We start from the raw sequence: 18,558 nt of genomic DNA on the forward strand, positions 1-18,558 counted from the left end.
TTACGTCAGGGGTCTATATTGAGGGGCTTCACTGCACATTCCCAGTCGCTTTCCTCAGATGAAATAAAAAAAAAAAACCCTCGAAACGATATGAGTCTCAAGTGTGAGAATCAAAGGTAACAACTTGGATGTTTCCGTGATGCGACGGCTTTTGCTGGATGCACAACAAAAAAGAAAGATGCAGTTGCGGTGGGTGTGATGATTAGCAATGAAAGAAACGAGCTGCGCATTTAACCAAGACTCATAATAAACCAAACCACAAATCTGCCACAACAGCTTGCAGAGAGCTGCAAGGTGTGCGTGTGTGTGGCTTCACCTGTTTGTGTTGCTATGGGTGTGTCATCCGTTTGATTCAGCATTAAAACCAAACAACAAGTCCGGCTTTTCTCCACATATATTTTAATAACAGAACCATTTAAAGTACAATAAGAAATAGAAGCTACGGTTTATAAAACTCTTCAGCAGAACATAATGATGGGCCAGCATCAGCCTTATCTATACACAACTGTAGAAGCAGACAGGTCTTTTTGTCGTCTGTTTTTAAACGACAGAATTCATATAAAAGAAAATAATAATGATAATCCGCTACATAATTTGTCCTGCGCTACCTTATTTGATTCAATTTCCCACGAAAGCACCAGCTGTCTGCATATATTTCAAAAGTTTATAAAATATAAATTATTGGAAAAATATCAAAAATGTTTGTGAACTAAATACATAAAAAAAGTCATTTGAACAAAACCAAAACATACAAAATAAGGCAAAATTGAGGGGAAATAAAAACATGTAAAAAAAAAAAAAAACATGCAATGCATCACTTGTTACGATTTTTACAATCAGAGACTGCATTGTGACCTCATTTTAAAAGTAAAAATAATCCTGTTTCACGCTGGCTTTCTGGAAAAATCGCTCATTCTGCTGTTCTTCTGCATATTCAAGTGAATATGGTTTATTTTTAATAGCCATTTTATCAAATGTTCTCTGTAAAAATAGACAATTCCAAAGCCACACCGATGCGGACGGGTTTTGCCACTGTAAACAATACGATTTGTTTTCTTAGAAGAGCGCTCTTTACTTTGGCTTTTCCCACGAGGTCTTGTGTATCTCAGACCCTTCCCACACAGTGAAACAGTCCAAATGCTGCTGCGTATGAACCAAACCCAAAACACTGGATAGAGTAGCACATATAAGTGCCGTTTCTTCAGATATCTAAGCTATTCCTGTAATATAACTCTGGCTTTAATGTCCATAATACTGAAGCAGACTCCCATTTTCAACTCTTGTGCCAGTAGTACACACGGCGTTATCTTTAAAGCTGCCAAACAACAGAACAAAAAAACACGTATCAGCATGATCTGGTGTACTTTCTCAAAGCCAAATCTCTCCAAATCAAACACCAGGCAGTTTCGTCAATCTCCAGATTCACGCTGACGTGTGCACTTCTCGTCTTTTTATGGCTTCAGCCTTTCGTTTGATTGCAAAGAGGCCCGACATTTCAGTTGTCACCTACCTACACACGTCTCGGTTTACCTAGAGAAAACACAGTAACGTGATGTGCTATATTAAGGCAAGACTTTATGAAAAACGATTCACGTACAAACAAACCAATGTTTGATGTCTTTTGTCTTCGTAGACAGCAGCGGTGTCAGAAATGCTCACCACAAACGTGCGTTTGCTCTCGCTCGCTCTCAGTGAAAAAGGCAAGATCTCTGGCGTCTATTTTGATCTGCTGATCAAAAACAGCGTTTTACGGACACACTGTGGCGAGAGCAACCCATAACCAACCGTGACCTTAAAAGAAGCATCTAAGAACAGTTTGACTTCAATAAACCTTCATTTCTGCATATATATATATATATATATATATATAAATGTACAAAATGGCGTAAATTCTACGCACAAATTAATACTGACACATATAGATCTGTAAGAAACAATAATAAAAGTAAATTTGGTCCGGCTGAGAACTTTTCCTCACGTCAGGAATGCAAGTTAACTCGACGGTGAACATTTCTGCGATCCTCCTCTCGTCTCTAATTTTGGCAACATGTTTGATAACAGTCCAACAAAAAAAAACAAAAAAACTGTGTCATTGTCCTCGGTTCCTTCCCGGTGTTTGTGCTACTGAGTTGCTTCTACCTGAACTTAGAGTTTTCCCTTCCTCGCAGATCATTAAATCAACATCGACGCACAGAGATTCTAAACTTTGGTAAATGTTTTGACTCTTCCTCTTTTTTTTTTTTGAGCTCAAAACAGTGTTGGAATGTGACTGGACGCCCCGTTTGTCTTTTGCAGGGTCTTTTAGGGACTCCTTTTACTCTCTCTTCTGTCCAGACTTTACTCGTCCGTGTCGGGCTTGACGTCTAACATGGTGTGCAGCTCCTCGGGAGTGTATCCCAGCAGGCTTTTCAAGTCGCACACGAAGCGGTAGACGTAGCGCTTGCCGGACGTTTTGTGGATGATGTTCTTGTCGTAGTAGTAGCGCAGGCCGCGGCTCAGCTTTTCATAGTTCATCTTGGGCTTGTTTTTCCTCTTTCCCCATCTGCGGGCCACCTACGGGTGCAGGAAACACCGTCAGATATGCACTCGATATAACGTTAGCATTTATTGTTAGCGTTAGCATTTGTCTTGTTTACTTTCGTCAGTTTTCATTGGAACAATATTCGGCTTTCTGCACATAAATGACACTTGTGTGTTTGGTTTCTGAACAGCAATGGACAAAGGCACTAAGTTGTTTGTGTTTGTTTTCAGCTAAATGTTAACCATTTATTTTAAAGTAGGCTAAAGAAAGCTAATTTCTATAACTCCCCCAGGGTTAAACAACTGAGTTTTACTATTTTGGAATCCATTCAGGAGCACTTTTAGTTTAGCTTAGCTTAGCTTCCCTGCTAAATCAGCCTAGGATGGTTGGCTGGTTTTAGCTGGTCGACCAGTCTGGTTATAGAGAGGTTTTGGTCACTTCCAGGCTGGTTTCCAGCCATTTCCAGCCTGGTCTCACCTGGTCAGGCTGGAAAGTGACCAGCTAAAACCATCTAAAACCAGCATGACCAGCCTGGCTAGACTGGTCAAGCTGGTTTTAGCTGGTCATCTCCCAGCCTGTCCAGCTAAGGCCAGGCTGGAAATGGCTGGAAACCAGCCTGGAAGTGGCCAAAACCTCTCTAAAATCAGGCTGGTCAACCAGCTAAAACTAGCCGACCATCCTAGGCTGGTTTAAGCTGGATTTTTCAGCAGGGTTAGCTTAGCATAGACTCTTCTGTTGCTGTTTTTATTTTAAGATTTGGCCCAAAACTATACTCTCATTTCTGAATAACAATCAAGGAACTTTGCTGATAAAGCAAGAGTCCAGCTTTAAATAGGAAAATTATTTAAACACTTTGGTTATTATGGACTTAGATCATAATAATCTGATCGGATTTAATGATCAATGCTAAGCTAAGCTTAAAAAAAAAGGCTCCTAAAAGCCCTACTGAAAAAACAGCTTAAATTGGCCTAGGCTTGTTGGCTGGTTTTAGCTGGGTAACCAGACTGGTTTTAGAGGGGTTTTGGCCACTTCCAGACTGGTTTATAGCCATTTCCAGCTTGACCAACCTAGTCAGGCTGTGAGCCCAGCCAAAACCAGCTATGTCCAGCTTAAACCAGGCTGGTTAAGCTGGTTAAGCTAGTTTTAGCTGGTCATTTTCCAGCCTGTCCAGCTAAGACCATGCTGGAAATGGCTGGAAACCAGCCTGAAAGTGGCCAAAACCCCTCTAAAACCAGGCTGGTCAACCAGCTAAAACCAGCCTAGGCTGGTTTAAGCTGTTTTTGGTTTTTTTTAGCAGGGAGAACCAGCGAACAGCTAAATAAATAAAAAAATGGTAAAAATGTTGTAATTATATTACAATTGCATATTTGTTAATACAGTGTGTGTGTGAGAATGAAACTGACACACGCACACACACACACACACACACACACAAATATATATATATATATATATATATATATATATATATATATATATATATATATATATATATATATATATATATATATATATATATATATATATATATATAAAGTAATCTCTAGTACAGTAGTTGTTTTTTTCAGTTGTGGTTTAAAATATGAAATTTAAATACTAAGTTTTGCACAGCTAACTGAAACAAAATAGATTTGATTTATTTCAATATATTTAGTTTAAGTTAGCTATTATATCTCTGGATATTCTATGTCCCAAAAAATATGTCGTCATCGATGCAGTTTAATTTTATATTATATGTTCCCCCTTGTTTTTGTCGTCTAGCATTCCCCCATGTCCCCTGTCCATCTGCTGCCTGTACAACAGCTCACCTCATCCGGGTCAGAAAGCTTGAACTCCCAGCCGTCTCCAGTCCAGCTGATGAAGGACTGGCAGGATTTATCCGTCAGGAGCTCCAACAGGAACTGCCAGAGCTGGATGGGTCCACTGCCTGAACACAGTAACACAATCACTTAATACATAATCGCGTACAAGCCTTGTATGCATAGCTATGCAATAAGATTATAAATACATATATCATATGACAAAAAAGTCTATAGTTTCATATTATGCTCAATCATTTATTTACGTGGAGACACAAAAATGCATTGTTTATGGTGATAAAGCACAATGCAGGAGATGCAGTTGCAAACCTGAAAGTACAATGTTCAAATTTTGCATTTTATTTTGCTAAATTTGTACTTTTATTTTGGACCTGTAATTATAAATTTTTAAAAAGTGTTTTATATTTTATAAATATTTATTACATTTTTCTGCAAAAAAATAAATGAAATACATTTTAAATTAAATATAAACTAAATTAAAATTAATTAAAAATAGATAAATAAATAAAAACAAATATGAATAAAAATGTAAACAATATCTGACAAGATATTTTTAAGACACTTCTTTACAGCTTAAAGTGAAATTTAAAGGCTTAACTAGGTTAATAAGGTGAACTAGGCAGGTTAGGGTAATTAGGCAAATTATTGTATAATGATGGTTTGTTTTGTAGACTATCGGGAAAAAATAGCTTAAAGGGGCTAATAATATTTACCTTAAAATGTTTAAAAAAATAAAAAATAAAAACTACTTTTATTCAAGCTGAAATATAACAAATAAGACTTTTTCCAGAAGAAAAAAATATTATCAGACCTGATATTATTTCCTTGCTCTGTTAAACAAATTTGGGAAATATAAAAAAAAAGAAAATAAAAATTCAAAGGGGGGCTAAGAATTCTGACTTCAACTGCATATATATATATATATATATATATATATATAAAGAGTTTAGATGCAAAAACCTCTAAATGCCGTTTGATATTTTCTTCTAAAATTAGCATTTTTCTTCTACTCCTGTCTGTTGCCTCAATAATTTTCCATTTGTAGTGATGAATAAGTTCTTTTCATTGTCTCTAAAGTGAAATTACTGACCATAAACCATATATATATATATATATATATTTATATATATATATATATATATATATATATATATATATATATATGTATGTGAATGTATGTATGTATGTATGTGTATGTATGTATGTATGTATGCATACATACATACACACATACACACACATATATATATATATATATATATATGTATATATATGAACAATTTTATGTAAAAATCTAAAACAGAAATGGTGCTATATATTGAGATTACTTATATTGTGATATGATATTTGCCATATTGCCCAGCCCTAAATACTGCTACTCTGGACCTCTTCAGTTCTTCATTCCCTTCTATATTATTGAGCATAAATGAAGTGCTAGACTTGATATCACAGTGCAAACGGAGTTTTGCATGCCATCGGCTGTGTGTCACTCTTGATGCAAACAGAGGCAGTATTGAGCGGCTCCTGCACCAGACTGCATGACCCACTGCATGCTCTTTATGTGAATTCCAGACCACTGACATCACTCGGACTTTACCCCGAGGCTAAATATCTGCCCGATAAATGTGTTTGATCACGCCAGCCATGATGTATATGTCTGCATGTGTGTGTGTGTGTGTGTGTGTGAATGGCTGTGTGGGTGTGAGAGAGTAAGAGAAGCCCATCTGCAAAGCTTGAGTTTTTTTTTTCACCAATGCCTACTCCTCTGACCACGTCAGGTCAGCTTTAAAGACTTTTTCTGCGCGCTGACATATTTAAGGAGACATTTCGAATACCGCAACAGTGCTACTGCTTAATGCGCTTGATTTTGAGGCGGACTGGAGACTGGTGAGAAGGTTTCTGTGGTGGTCTTGACCTATAGAGCGTGTAGGCAGCAGAACGTGCACGTGTCTATAGATCTCGGCTTTTCTTCATCTTGTGGTTGGTGTGCATTACAATGAGCAGTCACTATGTTTCACACTTGCTGCAAAACAACAGCCAAGACAAGAGGAGGCAGCTTCTATGGAGCCTGTACCATGATGGCTGAACAAACTCAGGATTCTGACATTTTAAATGGCCAAATCTAATGCAGTCAGGGCATTCTATTGGTACCATAAAGCTGATCATCAACTTTCTCTGTTGATCTTGAGTTCAATAGTGCATGTGCACCTGAAGGCGGGACATCTTTAGCAAACAGCCAATCACTCAGCTTGAAACATAAAGCTACTGTGATTGGTTATGAATTGCACTGATTATCTTGTAGACGAAGATTTCAGCAATACAGCGAATTCAAAACATTTATACAGCATGATGAGAAGAGCTGTCTGTGAAAGAGGAAAGCTAAAAATAAATAGCTTTATACCGTAATCATAAATCATAAATATTGCATACGCTGCACTAGAAACACCTCGCACAAGCAGTAATCTGTTTTATTTTTTGTAATTTGAAGCAAAGATGATAGAATACATACATGAATACATATAAAGGTGCATACGTTCCTTTAAAAATCTAAATATTAAAAACTCAATGATTTAAGACGCTGATGACTGTTAAACGTGTCATAACAAGCTTGTGAAAAGGGTCCGCTTGTTGAGGTGACGCTAATTTCTGTAGCCTACAATATAAGCAGGTGTATAGAAACTCAAAAATCTGATCTAAAAATCTTTATAAAATAAAGCTTTCAATTGCTGCTGTATGCCTGTAAATTTATAAATAGTGAAACAAAAAACAAAAAAAATTACCAGTTATTAAACTAAAAAAGTTGCATAAATCGTATAAAAAAAACTGACCCCAAATTTGTATACAATATATATTATCATTATCATTATTATTATTACTCAGCAGGATGTTTAACAATATTATATTTGTGCATATACATTAATAGTTAGTTATGAAGTTTTGGAAAAAAAAAAAAACTGCGATAACAGTCCAAAAATTAGTACACCCAAATTTATATGTTGGGGAAAAAAATTAAATAAAATAAATTATAAAAAATTTAAAAAGAGGGAAAAAATATATACATACATATATATATATATATATATATATATATATATATATATATATATATATATATATATATATATATATATATATGTATGTATATATATATATATGTATATATATATATATATAACATTGCCAAAATGTTGTAGTTTTTGTGATTTATTTGTATTTGTTGCAATATTTTGCATGAATTTAAATGTATTAACTTTCTATTCCTAAATATGTTCGGTGAACAAACTCTTATTTTAATGAATAAAATACCGTTTAATAAATCAGTTTTGTTCAAATGCACCAACATATATTACCTATATTCACTGAGATAATAATAATAATAATAATAATAATAATAATAATAATTCATATATTTTTTATATTTTCATTTTTATTATTATTATTAAAGACAAATACATTTTCAAAATAGGGTGTATTCATTTATGCGGAGCACTACATATACTGTATATTATGACACAATTTTAATTATACATTTATAACATCTAAACTTTATTTTTACTTTATTTTATATACCTTTTATCACTTTATATAAATGTATTTATTCACTTATTTATTATTTATTATTCATTAATTCATTCATTCATTTATTTATTTGTTTATTGATTTTAAACAAAGTATTGTCTCATTCATTTAAAAGTTAACATATACCAAAGTATTACCATTATCAATCTAACTTTGAATGATGCATTATGCAGAAAACACATCAGTGTTACGTTAAGCACAAATAGTGTGCCACATTCATTCAGCTGCATCTGATCTGCACAGTTTGTCTGGTGAATTAGCTGGTAAAGTGACGCACACACAACATAAATGCCAGGCCCAATTCATCGGTAGTGAATTCCCCACTGTGTGTTAAACCCAGCTAAAAATATCCACGCCGATAATGCAATAAAACACTAATGCAATTCTGAAACAGATTATCTCATCAACAATTCAACAGTTCATTCTGACCCTCTCTGTCTGTCTGCATCTCTGTGTCTCCAACTGAACACTCCAATCAATGCAGTAATCTGTTTATGTAGGTACAGTTAATGCATTAAAACACATTCCATAAGTCAGGCAACTGTAACGCCCTCATTACACATTTTTTTGGAAAGCAATCGGTCTGTCCTCGACATGCCTAAACCAAACCCTCAGACTGACAGACGAATACACCGCGACTGTCAGCTAAAAACTCTGAAAGCACATTAAATCCTCTCCATCATAACACACAGGCCAGCGTCTATGAAAACCACTTGGATTTATGTCTAGCTTTCACCATACCTTATGCTAAAATTCACATATTTGGGTTAATTCATAATTTACATTCTCAGACATTGCTTCAAATCTGCTAAATATCTTATTTTGAAGTCAAGGAGAAAAAAATAGATGTTTAGTAGAATGTTCAAGCTGCCCTTTTCAATGCAATTACAGTAAATGGAAACCAAAAATCACAACAGAAACACCACAAATAGTGACATTTAAACATTTAGGGCTGCACAATACTGGAAAAATATGAGATACTCTTGTCGGGTTTTGTGATAACGATATTTGTAACGATATAACATTTCCTTATATGTCTAATTCATATTTTATGCTCTCACACATTGCCTCAAATCTGCTACACAACTTTTTTCCTTCCAGTGAACTCAAAATAAGATGTTTAGTCGAATGTTCAAGCTGCACTTTTTAATGCAATTCAAGTAAATGGAAACCTGATTACAAAATCACAACAGAAAGCAACACAAATAGTGACATTTAAACATTTAGGGCTGCACGATACTGGAAAAATATGTGATACTGTTGTGGGGTATTGTGATAATGATATTTCTAACGATATAACATTTCCATAGAAAAATGCTATTTTTAATTCATAATTTACACTCTCAAACATTGCTTCAAATCTGCAACATCACTTCTTTTTACTCTGTGAACTCGAAATAAGACGCTTAGTAGAATGTTCAAGCAGCACTATTCAATGCAATTCAAGAAAATGGGAACCAGAGTCCAAAAATCACAGCAAAAAGCACCACAAATAGTGACATTTTAACATTTAGGGCTGCACGATACTGGTAAAAATATGTGACACTCCACTTGAATAATGCGAAAACTATATCTCTTACGATATAACATTTCCCTATATGTTTGATTGATATTTTATCCTCTCAAACATTGCTTCAAACCTGCTACATCACTTTTTTCCCTCCAGTGAACTCAAAGTAAGATGTTTAGTAAAATGTTCAAGCTGCACTTTTCAATACAGTTCAAGTAAATGGAAACCAGAGTCCAAAATCACAACAGAAAGCAACACAAATGGTGACCTTTTTACATTTAGGGCTGCACAATACTGGAAAAATATGCGTTACTGTTCTTGAATATTGCGATTTCTCACAATATATAATTTACTATATTTTTAATTCATATTTTAAACTCTTATGCATTGCTTTAAACATGCTACATAACTTTTTATTTCTTCCAGTGAACTCAAAATAAGATGTTTAGTAGAATGCTAAAGCTAATAACAGGAAACTGAGGCTACAATTCGCAAAACCTCACCAAAATCAGACAATAGAGGATTGGAAAAAATGTTGCCTGGTCTGGTAAGTCTCGATTTCTGCTGCAACATTCGAATGGAAGGGTCAGAATTTGGCATCAACAATATTAAGTATAACACACCATCTAATAAAGCGTGAATCATCTGAGACTGGTTTCTTGAACATGACAATGAGTAGTACTCAAATGGCCTCCACAGTCACTAGATCTCAATCCAATAGAGCACCTTTGGGATGTGGTGGAAGAGGCGAATCACATCATGGATGTGCAGCCGACAAATCTGCAGCAACTGCATGATGCTATCATGTCAATATGGAGCAAAATCTCTGCAAAATAGGGCCCGGTACTAGTAAGGTGTACCTAATAAAGTGGCCAGTGACATTTATGATTACATGATAAAATGAACACCTCTCCAGCACATTTATTTTGTAACAAATGCTTCACATCCTTTTTGTGGTATACAAATAAATGAGGTTTCGCTTTTTTAAGTGAACTGTCCCTTTATTGCGAGTGAATATGTATGTGTGCGTATGAGGAAGTTGCTCTATAAAGTTAAACATCAGCCGTCGCTTATGAAAGCGTGTTGTGGTGCTGTGGTTGTGCAGCTCTCCTCACAGATCTGATGGATTTGCACTTGCGTATGTGATTAATGATGACAAATACAAAAACCTCAGAACTCTGCGAGCAAATGCATGTGTTTTTTTCACTTGCTGGTTTTATCAACCTCATCTCTGAACTCAGTGTCGATAGCACACTTAAAAACAGGGCGTTAGGTCCATCATGATTTAGTTTTAATAATTGCAAACATAAACAGTTTTTTTCAGGACTTATGGTAAGATGCAAATGCATGTTATTAGTCTGGAATCATGTCAAAATTCAACTCAATTAAGTCAGACTTGTGAGAAGGCCAATATAACCGCCAACTGAGAGAAATAAAGCTGCAGATATGAGAGAAATAGAGTCCCAATTAACAGAACAACTCTCGAAATTGCAAGAAGAAAAAGCCACAATTGCATTTTCCCCACATGATATTTTGCAATACAATCACTGTTCTAGTAGCATTTATTATTTGGTGTATATATGTATGTGTATATGTGTGTGTATATACACATATACACACACACACACATATATATAATTAAACACGCACGCGCACGCACACACACACACAAAATAAAAAAATGCTACTAGAATAGCAGACTATACATTTATTTATTTATCTTTTTTTATTAATTAATTGATTATATGGACCTTATTTATGTTTATTTATTTATTTATTTATTTATTTAAGTAATATGGGCTCATCCTTATTTATTTATATATTTATTATTTATTTATATTTATTTTACATTTATTTATTTATTTTAATTATTCATAAGTAATATGAACTCATGCTTATTTATATATTTTAATATTTTTTTATTTATATTTATAAGTATTATGGACTCCTCCTTATTTATTAATTAATTTATTTATTTATTTATACTGATACTTTATACTTATATATATATATATATTATTTATTTATTTACATTTAGTTTGTTTATTTACAAGTAATATGGACTCATCCTTATATATATATATATATATATATACATATATATACATATACATATATATACATATACGTATATATACATATACATATATATACATATATATATATATATATATATATATATATATATATATCCACTATTTTTTCATTTTTTAATTACTTATATTTATTTATTTTATTTTATGTTTTTTATGTATTTATATTTATTTTTATTTATTTTTTAAGTAATATGGACTAATCCTTATTATTTATTTATTTATTTATTTATTTATATATATATATATATATATATATATATATATATATATTTTGTTTTTCTTTTTTTTTTTAATAAATCAATTTTATATATTTTTTGCAATAACAATCTTTTTGTGCATTTCAAACACCACAATTAAACCAATGCAAACGCATGCTCACCATCTCCATTATATCTAGAACAAAAAGCTTCCACCTGACAGCCAACTCAAATCGAGACAAAAACTTCTCTATACGTCTTTTTATATGATTTCAAAGACTCTTTAGTTTCCTAAAATAGAAATGCAATGAGTGTGGCCTGTGCTCTCTCTTTTTACGGTGGGCAAGCTGTACGGTTGTGCTGTACTTTCAGACGTATGACATGAGCAGGTATGGCACAAGGTGAAAAAACCCCCAGGAAGATGAGGTGATAAGAACTCTCAGCTATATCTGAAGTGCTCACTGAGCTGCTGGAGAACGGGGTTAAGATGTGTGCCGCAGATAAAGATGAAAACAGCGGAGAAAAGACGGAGAGAGCAGTGGCAGACAGTTGTTTTTGGTACATGAGAATATGAGAACAGCCTGCCATGGCATTCTTACTGTCATGTAACAAATGTGGCTATGTGGTTAGCAAAACTGCACCAGAGCATCGAAAACTGGTGCACAACACGCTTTCAGCCATCCAGCAGCAAACGTGTCCCAGAAAAAAAAACGGCACAACAGACTCATTTAGCAGGAAACATCGATGCATGCGATTCCAGATGCTTCCTGGTTGCAGAAAGCATTCCCTTTTACATCATAAATATTGCATTTCATCAGATCAGTTGCTTGCATGATGTGATATGGTATGGAGTAATGTGAGAACAGGATATGGTATATGCTTTCGTCATAAATATTATATGCATTTTTGATATATGTGAGAGGATACATATTATTTATGATAAGATGCAATATATGGAGTTGCACTGTATATATGGTGTGTGAAAGTATATATGCATCTCTCTCTCATTGGGTCATGGTCTTGCTGAAATGTCCACCCTGGTTTCATCTTCATCCTCCTGCTAATGTAGATGTTGGACTGAAGCAGCTGATATTCATTTACACTAAGGAAGGGCAGATGATTGCTGAAGAACTACTAAGATTTCAGCTGCTGTCTGGGCTTTCACTACCTGTCTATATCATCCTTTTTTCATGTGTTCAATACATTTCCCTGCATCATTTCATTTTATTACACAGAACTTCACTCATAAACTGTTTTCTTTGCATATGTGGATTTCTTTGGTTGTTATCAACGTCTGGTGAAAATTTCAAGTCAACGACACCTTTAGAAATATGATTTTGAAGAAAAATGGTGCACATGTTTCATACTTATTTCCTTCGCTGTATAATACATATAGAGATATACACTAGCACATATATCTGCACAGAATTTTGCACAAAATCTGCAGATTCATGTGGAGTGATTTTGAAAAACATGAAATAAAAACTAATATTTTGCTTTTATTTAAGGTTAATTTATTTTCATTTCTTATTTTTTTAAATAAATTTTTTATTTATAATTTTTTATTATTTATAAAATTTAAAAGTTTTTATTTGAGATTTTATGTAATATATATATATATATATATATATATATATATATATATATATATATATATATATATATATATATATATATATATACTAAAAGACAGAAACTGTCTTGTGGATAAATAAATATTAGCACATTACTCAGTAATATTACTGAAATTATTATTAAAAACATGAGTAAATAAATACTCAATGATGGGCTAAAATATCTGCAGATTTCTAATTTTTAGGCCATTATTGAGTCTGTTTATTTACCTAAATATATATGTGACACATTTAGATCCAGTTTTCCACTTTCTATCTTTTTTTTTTACTATATATATATATATATATATATATATATATATATATATATATATATATATATATATATATATATATATATATATTTTTTTTTTTTTTTTTTTTTTTTTATACCCAAAAACTATTTACTTTCATCAATCTAAATTGTAATTTATATTTAGGGACCAATCATTTTTTTATGAATTTATAAATGAAACTGAAATTAAAACTGTTACATTTATTTTATTTGCATTATTTATTTATTTTTTTCTTTGTGCATTGTAAGAAAATATTTTTAGATATATTATATGAGGGAAATGCTTTGTTTACCAAACAAGTTAATCTAACTGGATTTGCATCGTAAACCTAAATAAAAGTTAAAAAGTTCCTGTATTATGTGTTTCTTTATTTCATGTTTTGATTGCTTCACTCAATAAATGACTTTGCTGCTTGTTCAAAATATTTAAAATGAGCTGAAACAATGCAATTCTTAAGTGTTTTTATGGGTCAACGTAATTATTTCATGTTCAATTCACTTAAATTTGTAAAAACAATTAGGTTTACCTAACTGATTTGTGTTGGTATAACATGAGCTTATTTTAAATAATTCTCAAAATTATTTTGTAGCTCTCAAAATAATTCTGCACAAAACAATGGATTTTGTTCAGAATTCTGTGTAGAAACAGCAAAAAAATGTCAGGATATTCAGCGTAGACCGGGTCAAGTGTTAAGCTGACCTGTGTATCCAGCGAGAGCCGCCGCGGGGATGACCGGTTTGTCTTTGCTCAGGTCCGAGCGTTCCCGCACGTAGTCTTTAAACGTGCCCTTGGGTTTGTGTGCATGCAGAGCACTGGGGTAATCCTCCGAGTCGAAGCTGTCATAGGACGGGACTCTCTGAAGGCTGTTGAAGGACGACTGACTGCTCCACGACTGCGTGAGTCTGTCGCAGCTCTCGAAACTGTCGATGCTCTCAAACGAGTCCTGACCACCCAGCTTACCTGGAACCAAAAGCACAAGGTTATTATTAAACAACTACATGAAGTCATTTTACATTCAATAGTTTTAAATCTCATGCATGTTGTGTGGAAGTGAACAGAAAATACATTTTTTGAAATATGTTCATGCAAAAATTGCATTTCCCAGCAATGGGTTGCGGCTGGAAAGGCATCCGCTGTGTAAAAACGTGCTGGATAAGTTGGCGGTTCATTCCACTGTGGCGACCCCAGATTAATAAAGGGAATAAGCTGATAAGAAAATGAACGAATGAATGAACATTCGTGCCAAAATTGCAGTATGCTGATGTTCAAGAGACTCAAATTAATATGTGCTGAATAATCCAAAATATAAAGTCCAAAATGTTAATATGAATCAAATATAGTTTATAACAATCTCATTTACTCATAACTAAACAGCAGTTTTCTGTGAAAAATCAAGAGAATTAATTACACACTTTATATATACACACACACACACTTTATATATATATATATATATATATATATATATATATATATATATATATATATATATATATATATACACACACACACACACACACACACACACACACACATATACATACACACACACACACACACACACACACACACACACATATATATATATATATATATATATATATATATATATATATATATAGAAATATACATACATACAGTTGAAGTCATAATTATTAGCCCCCTTTGAATTTTTTTCTTTATTAAATATTTCCCAAATGATGTTTCACAGAGCAAGGAAATTTTCACAGTATGTCTGATAATGTTTTTTTCTTCTGGAGAAAGTCTTATTTGTTTTATTTCGGCAAGAATAAAAGCAGTTTTTAATTTTTTAAACACTATTTTAGGACAGAATTATTAGCCCCTTTAAGCTATGTTTTTTTCCGATGGTCTACAGAATAAACTATCATTTTACAATAACTTGCCTAATTACCCTAACCTGCCCAGTTAACTTAATTAACCTATTTAAGCCTTTAAATGTCACTTTAAGCTGTATAGAAGTGTCCTGAAAATATATAGAGTCAAATATTATTTACCGTCATCATGGCAAAGATAAAATAAATCAGTTATTATAGAGGAGTTATTAAAACTGTTTTATTGAGAAATGTGTTGAAAATAAAAATCCATCCCTTAAACAGAAATTGGGGAAAAAAATGAACAGGGGGGGCTAATAATTCTGACTTAATTCTGAATTCTGTCATGAAACCTGCTGAATTAAGGATGAAATCTGACAATACGGTTATTTAATACAGCGTTCCTGCTCATGAACTTAGTTTGTAGAGGGTGAAAAGTTTTGCAAAAGTTCATAAGCAGTCTAGACCCAACCACGTGGAAGAATCCCGAACCGCTCCACACCACAACATCTTCCCCTTACACAATTTCCATGTGGAAATATTTGGGTTTGCTCTTAATTGGAAGAAAATCAAAACAAATTGCTTCTCTATTTTTGGCCAAACTGCAGATAAAAGGCCGCTCTCCGTTGAATGCCAATTACAGAATGAAAGATAATACAGAACTGGGCCCGATCCTGAAATCTCCAATTGAAAAAGTGAAGCCACATGTGAGTTTGGTGGCACCGCAAATACTTTCCCACGCAGGAAAAAAAACACAGCGCTGTTGCCAAAGCTGGGATTTACTGCGCATAAAGCCTTTGCAGACCTAAGGGGAGAAAACCCAAATCTCTGCGTTGTTCAATAATATACAAGCGCCTTATTTGACAAATCTCAACATCCAATCCAGATCTCCATCATTTGTTCAGCTGCATGACGGTAAGACCAATGCAGGCTGTTTGCTCATGAAGCCAGCGAAAGCAGACGCACGTAAGTTCATGAGAAACCGGAACGCTCTTCGCACCTCTCACTTCTTACGAGAACCTTCAGAAAAACACCTCGTACCCCAGTAACGTAACCTCACACGGACGCCTCGACACAAAAAAGGCGGCTACCAGCGCTCTGTGGCTTCAAACATCTCTCACTTTGAAGCAAACATCTTTGTTTTTCTCGACTTTTTTCCCCAACCGCAGTTGAGAGCATCGAGAGATGGTGTTTGATAGAACCACAAATAAGCCCAACGGTCTGCTTCATTCCCTGGCAGTGCAGAGCAGAGCATGCAGAAGTGTGGTAATGTGAGATGGGAGCCTGTGTTTTTTTGAAGACCACACACTGCTGAGGGTGATGGAGATCCATTTAAGCCCCGATTGGAGATTGTAAACATGCATCTAAGACTGCAGGAATTAGCTCTCGTGTTTTTTCGAATGTAAGATCTGTTGCAATAATTGACATATCAATGCACGGACACGACCACAATCATTTCTGATGATGCAATTTATATCTCAGCCATCGTGTTTACACAGAAATGAACATCAGCAACATCTCTGTTGTGACATCTTCAGAAACAATGGTAGCTGAAAAAAAGCTGAACTTTCACATTTACTGAACACTACTGATGCTTTATATGAACTTCCAGAGAATAAGATCACATTCAGAGTCCATTTTACAACGATATATACATCCTACATCACTGATGTCAGAGTTTATATTAGGCCCTTTTTTTAAAATATTAAATTTAAGGGCTCAATATTCTGATATTATTCTCAATATCCACAAGTTTGCCCAAACAATGCACCAACAGGAGAGCTTTCACACTGGATGCAGAAATGGCTGCGCTATGAAACCCATTCATTTCAATGGCTTGCAATACTCAATTACATTTTGTTGCATTTTAGTTGCAACATGGCGGTAAAAGTTCAAAATAGCTCAATAATCTGCTCTGCGGATATGCTTATTTAGGCATTAAACACAAATTCTCAACCTAAAAAACTAAGTCTGCTTAAATAATGTACTAACATGACGTTTCTATGTAGTATACTTGTTAACGCTGCTAGCAATAGCGCTGTTGTGCTGGCATGGCAATGCGGGCAATTCCCAAAATCTGAATAACCTTAAGAATTAAATGTTTTTGTCCATCGAAAGTGTTAAACTGTTGTATAATCATTATATTATCAGTAGGGATGCCCCCAAAATTTAAATTCTGGGGTCAAAACTAAAATTAAGGATGCACTTGGCAAAAAAAATTAAGCTACTTAGTAATAATTATTTATTATTTTATTAAATATAACAAGTGTGTAAGACTTTTTAAATTTAGCTCAATAACTTAAAATATAAACAAACAAGCACATTAAATAACCATTATTTACAGAGAGGGATCACAATACAGTAGCGCCATTGCAAGCAGCATGAATAGGTATACAACATAAAAACATCATGTTGGCACATTATTTTAGCAGACATTGTTTTTTTTAGTAAGAAAGTGTGGTTCATGCCAACATAAGTAAATCCACAGAGCAGATTATTGAGCTATTTTGAACTTTTACCACCACGTGCACAAGCTAGTTGTTGGTGCAACTAAGGGTGCCTTCACACCTGGTTCAATTGCCTGGACCATACCAAAGTTCGATTGTCCCCCCCTTTGCCGCCTTCTCGGTTAGATTGTCCTCACACTCTCTTTTTTCCTACTGAACCCCATTACATCATAAAACTGCTGTTTTGTTTACGCCTGTTGCTAGGTGACGGTCACGAAAGCAAAGCGGCGAAATGGAAAGACGTCCGCACATCGCCTTTATTCTGCTTTTACTGAAGCGTTTGGTCTTGGACATACAGAAAGCGACTCGCGTCCATCTGCCGCAAAAATATTCTAAACATTCAGAACATCACACAGTGTCTGCAGAAGCTGTTTCTGGAGGAGAAAAGCAGACAGCACTGTTTGCCCTGGCTCAGTCCCGCTTGTCACCAAGGTTCGAATCATGACACACACATGAATGAATATTATGAAAACAATAGTTTGTTGTACAGATAGTACAGTTGGCGGTTCACTTCCATTATTTGGTACGATTGCATTCACATCAGAAGTAAACCGTACCAGAGTTCACATGAACCGTACCCCAGACCA

General features: G+C 34.1%; 1 protein-coding gene across 8 annotated transcripts in view; it reads right to left on the reverse strand.

Annotated features, from left to right (window-relative positions):
• Positions 1 to 376: 376 nt before the first annotated feature.
• The window catches only part of ets1 (ETS proto-oncogene 1, transcription factor), a 91,519-nt gene continuing 73,337 nt past the window's right edge, over positions 377 to 18,558 (reverse strand). For 3 of the 8 annotated variants that reach the window (NM_001442500.1, NM_001442499.1, NM_001017558.3), the window contains 3 exon segments: positions 377 to 2,553; positions 4,330 to 4,448; positions 14,332 to 14,592. In NM_001442500.1, the coding sequence (NP_001429429.1) occupies positions 2,338 to 2,553; positions 4,330 to 4,448; positions 14,332 to 14,592 (596 nt within the window). In that variant the 3' untranslated portion in view covers positions 377 to 2,337. 8 annotated transcript variants of the gene reach the window in all.

The sequence above is a fragment of the Danio rerio genome, chromosome 18 (genome assembly GCF_052040795.2).
Source record: "Danio rerio strain M-AB ecotype USA chromosome 18, GRCz13ab, whole genome shotgun sequence".
NCBI lineage: Eukaryota > Metazoa > Chordata > Actinopteri > Cypriniformes > Danionidae > Danio > Danio rerio.